Source organism: Aquila chrysaetos, chromosome 21 (assembly GCF_900496995.4).
Source record: "Aquila chrysaetos chrysaetos chromosome 21, bAquChr1.4, whole genome shotgun sequence".
Classification (NCBI taxonomy): Eukaryota; Metazoa; Chordata; class Aves; order Accipitriformes; family Accipitridae; genus Aquila; species Aquila chrysaetos.
Window position 1 is genome coordinate 16,313,595 of NC_044024.1, and position 14,348 is coordinate 16,327,942.

At 44.8% G+C, this 14,348-nt stretch overlaps 1 protein-coding gene across 6 annotated transcripts in view; it reads right to left on the reverse strand.

The window, feature by feature from the left end:
• Nucleotides 1-14,348, reverse strand: part of NRK (Nik related kinase) — a 118,012-nt gene that overhangs the window by 60,463 nt on the left and 43,201 nt on the right. For all 6 annotated transcript variants that reach the window (XR_005931051.1, XM_029996437.2, XM_029996433.2 and 3 more), the window contains exons 3-7: nt 14,260-14,316; nt 6,492-6,617; nt 5,580-5,690; nt 3,662-3,752; nt 1,415-1,545 (exon numbers count right to left, since the gene is read on the reverse strand). Coding sequence is in view for 5 of the 6 variants with exons in the window: in XM_029996433.2 (XP_029852293.1) it covers nt 1,415-1,545; nt 3,662-3,752; nt 5,580-5,690; nt 6,492-6,617; nt 14,260-14,316 (516 nt within the window). In the remaining variant the exon portion in view is untranslated. The remainder of the gene's footprint in view (nt 1-1,414; nt 1,546-3,661; nt 3,753-5,579; nt 5,691-6,491; nt 6,618-14,259; nt 14,317-14,348) is intronic.

Sequence of the window (14,348 nt, forward strand, 5' to 3'; positions counted from 1 at the left end):
CTGCAGAATCTATTCTGAAGCAGACATAAATGCACACAGATGAACTGTGATTATTACAGAAGGCAAAGAAACCTCAGGAATTAGGGGTGCATGTTCCTAATGCTTGTATCTTCTGAAAAAGTACACATTCTGAAAAGGAAATCGACTGGGGACAGGGAATGAAGACAAGAGATTAATTTCTTGAGGTTTCAGTAAAAGATTTACAGGGTATGAAAAATAAAACAAAATCCAAGAACATTCCTTGGTCATGACTGACACTCACACAACGTGACCTCACTCTGCCAGTGCAGCACAGAAGGTCTCAACAAGGGAGAATCACAGCCTCTGAATCACTACAGAATGGAAGCAATAACCTGTTCTTCTAATAAATATTTCTGAAGCCACAATTAGAATGAGAGGTGCAAAGCGGCAACCAAGAGAGTGACCGGAGGGTCACTCAGAAGATGGCTGCTCAGAAAGCCATCCCTGGAAAACATCCTGCATGGTAAGTGTAGGCAGAGGAATGACAACACTGCTGGAAACAGGCCAGATGACAAAGAATAAGCTTTGTAAGTCTCTTTGGAACAGCATCAGCATATTATAAGAGTTAGGAGGAGAACCAGAAAAAGTGCTTGATAGCTGTTCTTGGGCTCCCCAGTACAAGGAAGTCATGGACATATTGGAGTGAGTGCAGCAAAGGGCCACAAAGTTGTTAAAGGGCTTGGAGCTGGGAGGCTCTGGGCTGAGAGAGATGGAACTGTTCAGCCTGGAGAAGGGAAGGCTCAGGGGCATCTCATACATGCGTACACATTCCTGATGGGAAGGGAGTAAAGAAGACCAAGCCAGACTTCTGAGTGGTGCCCAGTGACAGGACAAGAGGCAATGGGCACAAACTGAAATACAAGAAATTCTGCGCCTTCTCACCTCAGCCACCCTGCGAATGACCTGAAATCATTCTGGGATGGGAAACCTTTTGCAGTCACATGCTCGTAAATGAGTGAAGTGATACTAACTGTTGCCAATTAACTCAGGATTCACAGCTGAGTGGAGAGTAAAACAGCTCTAGCACAGAGGAAAGCAGTAACTTGTCATATTAGTATTACACTACTTCAAGTATTCCTTCCAAATTTACCTCTTCCTTTCTTTTCTGTCCTGACCTGCAACCTCCATATATCAGTTCTGGGGTTTTTTTTGCACAGAAGTTCATGAAAGTGTATTTCACGTAGTAACAATTCACACAAAAATATTCATAATGAAACTCCACTCTTAAAAAAAGAGCCACCACCCACATATTACAAATACCTCTATTTGTACAGTTATAATATTATTGCGGTTTAAAAGGAGGGCAGTTTGAACTTTTCAAATGCAGTACTTGAGCAGGATTTCAGCAATAACCTGCACATTTTGCTACCTTATGCAGACTTGTAACACTTACTCTGTAATCATACGTAGAGTCTGGGTTCTCCTCGCAAGCAATGACCTCAGGCGCCATCCAATACGGTGTGCCAATAAACGTGTTTCTTCTCCCAATAGTCCTATCCAGTTGAGCACTTACACCAAAATCCACTGAAAAGCCAAGCAGAGGTAAAGAAATTAGTAAAGAGTTGTATCCATGTGGCAGTGTTAGCTTGGCTACTTTCACACTGTTTAGAATACCAAACCTTTGGGCTACAATACATATCAAATCTGAGTTCTTCCAGTACATCTTGTCCAACAGTTGAAATTTAACTGCCTTTTTTCTGTTGTTCTTTTTGACAGAAGGATCAAATAAACAGCATGCTAAATCTGCCAGGCAGGTTACAGCAGACGTGAATTGCTCTAGGAAGACATTACAGAATAATTTATGCTTAATCTAAACGCTACATTGAGTAGGACTTGAGATCTTTAACTAGTATGTGAAAGGAAAAATAGTATCTACGGACAAGGCAAATTTGGATGTGTCTAATATGGCCATTTGTGAAAGCTGGAAAGAACTATCATGTCACTTCATTTCAAGGTGTTTGGAATAACTCCTTCCCTACATTCATACACTATCTTAGAACAAGCTGGAGAGTACATTAGTTTATTCTGGTCTTAGACTCACTATAATGAGAGAATTGTGTGGTACTCTGTGCTGAAAAGGGTGTTACTTTCATCAGCATTGTATAGCAAAATGGTTTTGTTCAGATATGAAGACGGGCCCATACAACCAGTAATTATGTGATTCTATTTTACTTTGAACGCACCTCTAAGCTACACTAATTGGATCCACTGGGCATAGCACTTGAGTGCTATTCACAGAGAAGACAAAATAACAGGAAAAAGAAAGGACTGAAAGGAGACAGCCCTATGGTTACCATCAAGGAGCAGATTTTCTCACTTATTACCTCATTGCAGATCACCTGCAAACCACAGTCATTTGTACTACTGTAATTTAATGTGCCTGTTTAGCTAATCTTCTCCAGCAATAAGCTGGACCTGGCCTTTGGGATCATCACGCGCTTTGTGCTTCCGATGGGAAGTGTGCACACTTACACTGAAGTGGAACGGAACTGGACTGAGAACCTCTTGGGTTTCTAGCTTCTTTACTTTAAGACATATGAGCTAAATCTCTCTGGAAACTGCCCTTTTTTTTTTTTTTACCCCCCCCCCCCCAAAATTGTTATACTTGGTACATCTGTTTTGCCTCTACCCAGAGTTAGAATGGTTTAACTTTCTTGTCAACCATGTGAAGAATGGTGGGACAAGTAACTATACGAGACCGTAAACACACACAAACCCGCTATTTTGCCAGTTTTAAGAGGGAACAGTTGAAAACTGTACATATCTTTTAAAGACTACAAGCAAAATCCTGCCTTCATTTAATACAACAGCAGAACTCCCTTTGACTTCAGTGATGCCAGGATTTCACCATAAAGTTAAACCATAATAAGATTTGAAGTACTTATTTTTACTTGCTCCAGCAAAACATCCTGCCCCACGCCCACAGGCCATGTTTATTATTTTTGTTCTCCAACTCTGCAGTGAATTCTTTCAATTAAAGAGAGAGGGAGCACAAAGATCATCCCAAATAAGAGAAGTGCTCTCCTTGAGACTGGTCCTTTAAATCATTGCCACGCGTTCTCTGCGATGTCTTCCCAAAACATGAAAGACATCCCCTCCTCAAGAGAGATATGTACTTGAGTTTAGTCTTATGAAGTCAGAAGTTGTCAGCAGTGACATGTCACAGCTAGAAAAGGAAATAAGTAAACTCTCCAACGTTTTTGAGATGACTATTAGCAAGAGCTACTCTTCAGTAGTAGCCCTTACACATGATTAATTTCACCTATTGTCAGATTTATGAAAATCTCTAAGACCACTCCCTTGGAGAAATGGATTGGCATAATTTATTCCCTCAACTTTTTTATTCTGGAAGTCTTTGCATGCTGGAATCTGCTGTGAAGGCCTGATGGTGCTGTGACTTACTAGACACGTTCTGTGTTTGACTGCCCAGAAGTAGCTGTATTCCCCACAGGCTGAGTGACATCCTTGCAGAATATGTCACATTTTCAGCTCTTTCTACATGACAGACACCTTATAAACAAGCATTAATGCTACTTGACATATTTGTTGCTCTTAGGTTACTGAAGGTTCCTTCAGAGACAAGATGGAAATCTTAAATTTTTTACGAACAGGTTTCTGGCACACATTTAAGGAAACTTACCCAGTTTTACTTCTGCATTTTCTGTAAGAAGAACATTCTGTCCTTTAATATCTCGATGGATGACATGGTGTGCATGAAGATGTGCCAAGCCCTAAAAGAAAACCAGACTCTCCTTATTCTTTCTTCCTATCATTATCATGAGCATGGCATTGTTGCCTTTTTACATTTCTACCCTTCTCAGACTTTATTCATAGGGAAAGTCCTTTAGATATTATTAACAACATGAAGACCCCGGGTTCGGGGAGGAGAGAGGACAGCAACCACAGATTTGATTGTTGTGTTTATCCACAGGCCTGACAGTAGTGGAACATCTCTGAAGTCAAGTGTGAAGAGAACAAGGTAGCAATATTTTAAACTTCTGTCTCAGAATCAAGGGATGACTCCTTATACTGCGTGTTAAAAGCAAACAAAAGAGAGAAAGAGCAATGCAGAATGCTCTCTATGAGGACCAGAGACAGCAGCTGGCTGGCCAGTGGCTTGAATTCTGCATTCAGCAAAACCATGTTCAATGGTAAATGGACCACAGAAAGTTCAAAATAGCATGTCAGACCTCTTTTTGAATGCAGCAAATATTGTTTTCATTCAGCTAATACTTGCAATATTCTCTCCTCCTTCGTTCCAAATTTGTCCATGGTTAAGCTAGCATAGATATAAAGGAACACACCGAAATAATACATTATAGTAAGCCAGGGGATGCTTCACTCAAAATCCTTAGCCTCTGTAATATTAATGACTTCAAACAGAGCTTCCACCCAGCTTCTAATTTTTCCAGAAGGAAACATTGTCAATCCACATGCAACTGGGTCATTCTGTTTTGAAACAAGCATGATTAAATCCAATTTCTTGTTCTACACCAGCATGCTGTTACGGTTTTCAGTTGCATGAGCATAAACCAAATGTTTTAACATCAATTGCTTTAATAGAGATATTATAGCCACACAAATGAAGAGCAACCTGACCAGACATTAAGATTTTTTTTTTTTTTGCAGAAGAGCTCTCCCCACACTCTCCAGCTATAGTTATTACAATCTGCAGTCTAATGCCAAATCATTTTAAGATGGCCAATGTTCTCTACTGAGCACGCTTCTCAACTCCTCTGCTCCAGAAGCAAAGATTTACCCCTATTCGAGCATTACTTTGGCATGCCATTTGAATTCCAGGTCCCAGAATACACATTCATCTTGCCATTACTTAGAAAAGAAGTAAAACTCCATTACAAGGAAGATGGATCAGTAACTCTGTAATGGGTTTTGAATTTAGAATGACAGGTTCCAACATTTCTTTTTTTTTTTCCGGGCTAGTTCACTAGATTACACTTGGGATTTGTTTTATCCTCTGTACTTTCCAGGAACAAACAAGCAAACAAAAAGTCCTAAGCCTGCATACAATGAAATACAGCCCCAAGAATTGTCTTGGGGAATACTGCCCCAGCAGGGCCACCTTTAAGATTTTGGAATGCTCTTTAGTCAATGTTGCTTCTAATAGTGCGGAAAAGAGGCCCCTGAGTGTGTGTGCGTAAAGGAATTATGAACAGAAAGATCTTACGCAGCATGAAAAGCTGAAGCAATGAGCAGTAAGATCTCCTGATGTGGAGGACAGACTTACTGAAAACAGAAAATTTATTTACTTTTCTAGAATGCCCAGAATCTGGACTTGCAGAAGATGGCTATTTGCCATAGGAAACAGGAATTTTCTGTTCTTCATACAGAAAACAGGATTAACTACAGTAATACGGGAAGTCAAGCAGCCATCATGCTGGCTCTTTGGGCCCTTCTGAACTCAAGGACCACAGCCCATGAGCCCCATGGATCAAAACCTTTAAACAACAATGCTCATTAGTGACGTATGTTAGCGACCAAAGGCTTGGAAAGGCCTTTTTGTTGCAAAGGAGCAACAAAGCTCTGTTGGCACGACTCACCCTGAGAACCTCTCTGCAGATGTACGCAATCCAGTCTTCCTTGAAACAGTTCCCTTTTGTCTTCTTTACCAGGTCAGTGACAGAGCCCGCACCACAGTACTCCATCACCAACTGCAGGAAGACAAACCCAATACACCTTTACCACAGCGCTGGCACGGTACCAGCAGAGATACCATGTGCAAACACCCGCTCCACCACAATCAAGGTGGGGCAAACTACACGCAAGCTTCCCGGATGCCAATTGACACAAAATCTCATTTCCTGAATCACACACATTGCTGAATAAATAAAAAAACCTCAGTAGTGCTGTTTTGGGGTTTTTTGGTGGTTTGGGTTTTTGGGGGTTTTTGGGGTTTTTTTTTTTTTAGAAACTTCAAAATTAGAAAAACAAGAGCTAATAGCACTGAAAAACATGTCAATTTTTTCAAAATTTGAAATGTCTCATTTTGCTGCAAAGCTTCAAAAATCTTGCAGCCAAAAAAATTGGAGGATTCATTTTTCTTCTTTGCTTTTATTGCCGATTCCTTTGTTCCCTTGTTTATTTTCCAACTGAAAAAAGGAGAGGAAAGCAACAGGAAAAAAGAGAGGAGGGCAAGAAGACAAGCTCTCCTTCACTTTCATTAAAAAAAAAAAAAATTTACAGAAGCGTTTAATTTGGAAAAAAAAAAGCTCTAACAACAAATCAGAATGACAGCACGAGTCACAAGTATTGTAATATATTTTATGCCCATCCTCAAAGGAAATCATAGGGGATGGAAGACATCTAGGGAGGAGCAATTTTTCTCTTTTATATGTTATTCTTCAGAACAATGACTTCAGAGTTTCACTGAGACAGAGTCCGAGCCAAGCATACTGGAGCTCTAAAGAAAGGCGCTGTAAATCTTACTAACAGAAATGACACAAAACACTTACCCAGAGTTGATCATCTTGGCCTGCAGGACTTTTCTTTACAAATGCGCCATAATATGTAGCAATATTGCGGTGATGGGAGTACTTTTTTAGCATATTTATCTCCAGCTTGATTTCCTCCTCTTCATTCTGTAGCAAAAGAGAGCGGGAGGCTCCTTAGGTGACCAGAGATCACGGAGCACCAGGGCTGCCCAGAGCTGCAGGGTAAAACTCATCTTTGGGGGCTTTCAACAACCAGCTGGAACCAGCCCTGAGCAACCTGGTCGCATCCCAAGGCTGACCCTGCTTTGAGCGGGAGGTTGGATCAGACACCTCCTGAGGCTCCCTCCAACCTGAATTATCCTGTGATTATGAGACTGCAACTGAAGGACAGGCTCTTAAGCCGACGACTGAATCACCCTGATCCATCGGCCTAAAACAATGAATTGCTAGTGTTTGACCTAAAGAATCAAAAATGTCCCAATTTGGGTATAACAATCACATATTGTCTCCCCAGGGGGATTAGACAGGACCTATTTATTACTCCCCCATTTGTGGTTTCTGTATGCAGTAATCTAGTCTTGGAGAAATTACCCAGATTCAAACAATAATAAAAATATTCCTAACACTCCATTACTTCAATACTTGGAAAAGCACTTAGTGCACACATCAGCCAATTTGTCTTTCCAGTCCCATGGAGGGTCCTGCTGGGAGGAAGTCAAAGCCAAGAAGTAGGCGACTAGCCACAAATCGAACTCGAGAGCTAGCACAGGGTTAGGATCTTCTCCTTCCTTGTGAGGCTACCCCACCTGGACCATGGAGTTTTTCCCCGCTCCTAACATCATCACATCAGTCAAGTCTCCGGCGTTCTGGGGGCTAGCACATCCCTAGACATCTCCTTCCAGGCGCTAGCTAGCTCCGTTTTCCCCATTGTCTTTGTTTCAGTCTCTCCAGGGCAGATGTTCTCTTCTGCCCAGTACAGCACTATGCACAATAAGACAACTAATGGAAACACAAGTTTTAATAATTACATTAGAATGAAATACCCTTTTTAAGAGAGAACTGCCTGATCTGAAGAGGTCCTCTCGGAGCTAGCCTGTTTGCTATGTTGCCACCAAGAGAAATGGTGCACAATACCTGGTGAAACACATGTAGATTTTGCTGTCTCATTTGCTTTAATAGCAAATGAGTGGTGCTGCACGGTATCCTTGTATAGGTTAAAAGGAGTATGACAAAGTTGAAAATTAATTTACCCTGCTGCAAAACATCCCAGTCAGCAGTTACTAGCTGAAGGGAAAAAAAAAAAAAGATGCAGTAAGAACAGCTCAGCCCCACAGGACATTTCTCTGCGCTTTTCCATTATTTTCCAGTAGCTTTGCCATCGAAGCTTTCCTTTAACCATCACAACACACTCCTTACAAAACCAGCTGCATTGTCCTTTCTACCTGTAGCAAAACATTAAAGCCTGACAGGCTGACACCAAATTCTCTCAAGCATATGCCTATGATGCGTCTTATTAAACCCGACCACATAAAAATCAATCCCAACAGAAGAGACCAATAAGTTTTCCCCAGTAACATCAATCCACAGGAGACATGTTACCAGACCAAAGCCTCATTATCTTAAGCTTTAGGAAATGGGAAATGTAAAATAACTCCACTTGAAGCAAAATGAGCTATTTCAGGTTTCAGAACAGCCCCTTTGTTGAACACGGGCTCTCAAGCTGCACACATTACACTAGATATTTCGTTTCTCTTTTGTTTGCAATTAAGGAGAAAGGAGGACCCTTAGTCCTCAGCTTGATACAGCCCTGGATGTTGTATGACTTAATTAGTAAGGGTAAGGAGGAGCCTGGGGCAGCACCTGGAGTCTCCAAGAGAAATCAGAGCTGACTCCCAGACAGCATGCAGGAAATCCTCCGTGAGCGAGGTCCTATTTCTCTCTGCACGTGGCCAGGGCACAACCAAAGGGAGCTCAGAGCTCGTGCTGATGTTTTCTGGGAAGGGAAACAAGGCTCTGCTCCCTTTGGGACTCCAGATAGTACACGTGAAAGGGTGGAAACAGGCAGGTGAGGAGAAGGCAGAGAATAAGGACATGGGAACCGTGGTCCTGGACCCGACCACAAGGGTCCGGTCACTGAGTTTCTGGTAATGGATCTTTAGGGAAGAAAGGCAGAAAGCGGGACAAACAGGGAGGACTCCCTTCCCTCCCTGCTGTCCCTCCTGCATCCTGCCCACTCCTTTGCTAGGGCAACCAAGCATGGGGACGGGCAACATTAATCTTTGGTCAAGGCTTTCCCCAAATTACTTAAGATCTCTTCAGATCTTAACGTTTTGGGGATTTTTAACTCTGCCCATCTGCATGAACTTTGCACTGGTGGAGCCTGACTGAAAAGCTTCCCTGCTATGCCCTCAGCACCAGCCTGCAGCTTTCACAAAGTTCCCCTCGGGGAGCTGGCAGATCTCAACCACTTCCTCAAAGCTGTTGCCTCTTTTTCAGCTCTTCTTCCTTTGCCCCATTAATTTGCTGGATGTTGGAACCATGCTGGCACAGCTCTTATCCGAGTACTTTCTATTCCCCTGCAATCTCGCCTCCATGTTTTCAAAACAAAGATAAGCACGTGCCTGTTTGTGGATATAGCTGGAATACCTGGTAGTCTCTTCTACACCCACTGGCAAGAGCAAAGAGTCGCTGCACATGTGTAATGCTCCTTTCCCATTACCAGCAAGATGATCCAATTCCTGCTTTATCCCACACCCTTATCTATTTATCCAGACGGCTGGAACCTGCTCCCTCCCTGCACCCGCCTCTTCTTCCCTTGCCTATCCTCGCCCGTAGAGGCAGTCACCTCTGCTCACACACTGCTGTACGCTGCTCAGGTACGGGATGAGCGCCTTGGGAAGACACCACTTAGATTGGACAGCGGGCTGCCCTGCTGAGCCCCACCACTGCTGAGGAGAAATCCTCTGAGTCAAACTCTTGCATCCTCCAAAGACAGAGACGTGACTTCAAACATCAGTCAGTCTGTAAGGTAAAGGGCTATACAGACAGCAGGTGGGCATTTCACAGACAAAAAGTACTCTATCTTCCCAGTGCTTGAGTAAGTTTTGGAAAAATTGCTCTATTTCACACGGAGGAACCAAGGCAAAAGAGTAAATGCGAGCGATTCTGTCCCATGGGCCATGTGTGAGGCCCAGCCAGGAACTGAACCTGGACTTGCTAAGCCTCAGTGCTACATACATCCTTCAAGCAGGGTGACTGGGGACAAAAGCACCCTCAACTTTTCAGTGCGTGCATGTGCTCAAGATTTCCACTTTCCACCACCCCTCTTGTCAGTGTTACCATCAGCCACAACTCCCAGGGGTCTAGAAACCTGCTCATAAATCATGCTGCTTAAGAAGAGGAAACAAGCTCGCAGATCTGCAGGTGCAAAAAGCTGTTTGCTTTCACAAACCAGTGTGTTTCTGGGCACAGATGGCTGCATGCACAAAGATGACAGGTTCATGATCAAAGGCTATTTTTGAAGACGTGGGCCTATCTGCAATGACATTAGGAAGCAAAGAACTAGAAAGCACACGCCTCTGACCACAAATGGAAACAAGATCATCAGCTGATAAATACTCCACCAAGAGACCCTGTAGTACTGGGGCAGTTCTAATGACAAGTTTCTCATTTAAATGTTATTTTGCTATCTGGAAAGACTGAAAGCAAGGACAGAGAGAGAATGACCTGCTGCAGAAGAGCTCTTTGATCACCTGTACTGATAGCTGAAGAGAAGAGCAGCAAGAATCCAATCTCTCCGCAAGCGCTCTGCTTGCTTGGCACCGTCAGATAAGAGGCAGCCGAGCCTGCGTGGAGAGGCGCGTGAGTGCACGCAGCCATCAGCTCCCCTTCAACCATCTCAAAGGGCTCCCCCCGACCCCCCCGTAGCGTGACACGGCAGCGCTTCCCGACAGATGTCCAGAGGATCCCGCAATGACCGCAGCATCCTGCTGCCACTCTTAAGAAACTGGCCCGGGGCTGCAGCTCAGGACAGCGAAGGGCAGATTTGTTCACACTCTCGGTGTGCCCCAGACCTTAGGGCTGAACAATCACAGCTGGAGCTGGTCAGGGAATTTCTGATGAAATGATTTCTTGCTGGAAAATAAAACATAGATTTGGTGAAACGGAAGCTTTTGGCAGAAACGTACGGGTTATGATGAAACGTTAGCTGGAAGACTTCTGAGGTTGAATTTTCTAGCGATGAAAACATGATGCTGGGGGAGATAAACCCACTGCAGAATATCCAAGTACCAAGGAAGTAGCTCAGACCCCTAGGATATGAGATATTCTCGTTCAGTCCCATCCCCTCCCAAGTTGGACAGCACTGGCCTATGACTGAGCAGGTTAGTGACCAAACCACCACCAACCTACACTGGCATGGGGCTCTGTCAAACTCAGCCACTGGAATTGTCCCACTTTGAATGAGAGGGATCTACTGGAGCCTTGAACTGGGGAGCCCTCTAAGCATGTACACAAATCACAAGGTCAATCCAGGCATTCAGCTCTTCTCCACTTTTGTTGGAGACAGGTGAAGGGAAAAAGACTGCATTCGTCTTGATTTTATTTTTTCACCTTCCTGTTTTCTACCACATGAAATTTTCACTCCTTAAGAAAACTGCTCCCTGTGCAGCGCTAATCAGCTCATATAACCACCCAAAGATGAAAATGGCCACAGGGACTAGGAGCCTCCTGTCTCATTCAAGCAGGTTTACTATGACAGCTTCCATTTCTCACAAGCCAAACTCCATGCGAGATGTTGCTCTCAGGTGCAATTTATAGGCAGGACATTGGAGACTAGGATTTCAATATTTTAAAGACTTTATTTAATGCCTCAAGCTAGCTTTTCAAGACCAAAGGATCAGAAAATAACTTAAACCTGAGCAGACTAACAATGCAAGAGAAACACCGAATCCTTAACAGGCTCTGAATTTATGACACTGAAATTCTGGAGATTGAAAGGATTTCTACATTACAGTTAGGACCCACTACTGCCGCGAGAGGCTTCAGTAAACCAAATGCTATGAAGCAGAGAAAAGCTATTGCTATTTTAGAGGAGAACTGAGCTTCAGAGAGACCCTGGACATGTACAGCATCAGCCGCAGCCATACTCATGCTCCTACCTACCGCAGCTGCAGAGCAGAAGCGCATTGGCTTCCTATCTGCTAGGAATAGGAATCTTCCCATCTCCCTATCCGCCCTGCGCTACGAGAGACCAGCGGCACGGTCCCTGGCCAGCCGGGTCAGCCGAGGAGGCCAGCAGTAACCCCATTTCTCGCAGCCACGTGGCTCACCCCCAGCGGTCTGGGACTCTGCAGCGAGGGGACGCGAAGGGCCCGGTCCAGGCCGCAGCCGCCGACGCCGCCCCGCCGCTGCGCGCAGCCAGCCGCGCCGAAAGCCGTCGGGGTTCGCCGTAACGCACCGAGCTGTGAGGTGTGGTGGCTGAGGAGAGGACGCAACCCCAGGGCAGAGGGGACACAGCCGCAGGAGGAACCGGCAGCTACCGGCACCCACCGCCTGAGGCAATCCTGCACTCGTCTTCCCGACGCCTCGCAGAGGCGCCAGGGAGGGCCTGGAGGAAACCCGTTACGAAGCAGAGGACTGCCTCCGGGTCCACCAGACCGTGCCCCAGCAGCGGGAGCGCAGCCAGCCCCGCACTAAGAAAGCAGAAATAACAGCAGAAAGCCTTGCACTCACCCTGCACTGAGGTCAGAAAGCAGAAGCACGCGAGTACAGCTGAACCGGGTTTGTTCAGGGCTTAGTGGGGGAAGAGCACCAGGGAAAACCCCTCCAGGTGGCTGCACCAACATGCTCACCACTCAACTCTCAAACCGTCACAGCTGCTTTCGTATTAAGTGACTCAACGTGAAAACAGCACGATCTGTTATCATTGCCCCTCAAGCAATAGGACAGGTTCCCCAGTATGATACTGGCTCCCTAGCCTCAAAGGAAGCAGCAAATCAGACCTAAACGGCTGGGTTTTGTTCCCAGAATCACACAAGTCTGTCAACGTGAATTCCTGAAGCTGGACCACAAGGTTGTCCTCCATTTAAATTTTGTTTCCAAGCAAGCAGGCATTACTGGATGCTACAGTTTGTTGCTTACATACAAAGGAGACGGTGTTATGTATAGCAAAGGGAAGGAAATCTTTCCAAGGTTCCCTTCCTGCAGTTTTTGCTTCAATTGTTTCATCAAGGAAGGGACTGTCACTGCTGTTAACATGACAGCCCACGAGTGACATGTTTGGCCACCCCTCACGCACTGTTGACTGTCCCAGCAGAGCATGAAAGCAGTCCATGCAGAAGCTCTGGGTCCTTTCTGAGTCCCTGCCAAGATCTGTCCTGTCAGCTCCTCTGTCAAAGCACGGAGGTGCTCTGATCTCAGGAATCTGTCTGCGACCCAAACCCTAGCCCCTCTCCCTTCCGAAATCCAGCAGCTTCATGTTTGGTGACTGCCATTTTTTAAAACCAAAGCACCTGATGATATAAGTACCTACAGAGCTAAAAGCAAAAAATCCCACCAATCTAATGTAGCACTCAAAAAAATGCACCCTCCTCTGTGCACAGAGAAGAGCGAAACCGGCAATTCAACTAGGCATGCATATTTGACAAGGTAGCAGCCATAGCCAAACCATCCCTCAGACAGGCTTTGTAAAAGCATTACAGTAGCATCTAAGTTCAAAAAAACCAACGCGCAACTGAGATCACCTGCTGCTCAGGGCTGGATTCCAACACCATCAGAAGAGAGAACTGTCCTGGACCTGCTCTACGTGACAAGGCCCACGCAGACACCAACTTGTTCTGCTGTCTTCCAAGACAATCAAAAGACATAGGAAAACGCAGGCAAGGCTTGCTTGTGCTTGCCCAAAACACCACGTGTAGATGTACCACTGGCAGACTCGGCCCAGAGGACTTGGCCCTGTTTTTAATTTCAGGTGATAACCCCTCCACAGTATCGCAGGAAGACTTTATCTTGGAGTTTTGTACTCCGTACCTACGCTGCCAGAGTGACAGAACGGGAAGCTGGTCTTCAGTGAGACTAGGTGCATCCTACCAAACCACGGACTTCCAGTAAACTGGAGAAGCAGCAGCAGGGAGTCTCCCCAACCTTTCTGGGGCTCAGGCTAACACGGTCTCAAGGAGGCAAGCTGCTTCACTACTGGCTGCGCTCTTAAAAGGAGAAACAAAAATTAATACTTAGCAACTTTTTCGACAGCCTGTTCCAGCACTGACACCACTTTATAAATGTGAGCAGGGACAGTGCCAATTAAACTGTCTCCTTCTCTCATCTGTCAAATAACAATAAAAAAGTGCTACATTTGCATTTCTAACATGTTCCTGCTTGCTAGCTGTCAGGGTATCTACTCTGAGGAATGGCTGGCACGCGAGGGGAGAGGATGTGATGAAACACAGCAGGGGCAGTGCAGAGCTACAGGAAATCTTTTACTTGCTATCTCTGGAAACAGATAATCAACTAGAAATAAGCAGGAAGAGAGTTCTCCTCTGTTATTATAGACCATCAAAATATATGGCAATGCATTCCCTTATTGCTTTGTCACCATTGGTCAGGTACAATTGAAAAATCTCCTTGTATTAACACTTCTCAGTACTTTATAAAACACAAACCGGTGCTCAGCAACCATCATTTATACCACTGGATCGTCTTTTATAAGCTACCTGCCTTCTCACGATCTGATTATTTATGTTTCCTTGCACCTTCGTAACAACTTCTTTATTTTTGGTTATGCACTCACCTCAGTAACATTCATCACTTTGATTGCTGCTAGCTGCCCAGTCTTAACATGGCGACCCTGTTAAAATAACAAAAGACTGTAAGTAAAGC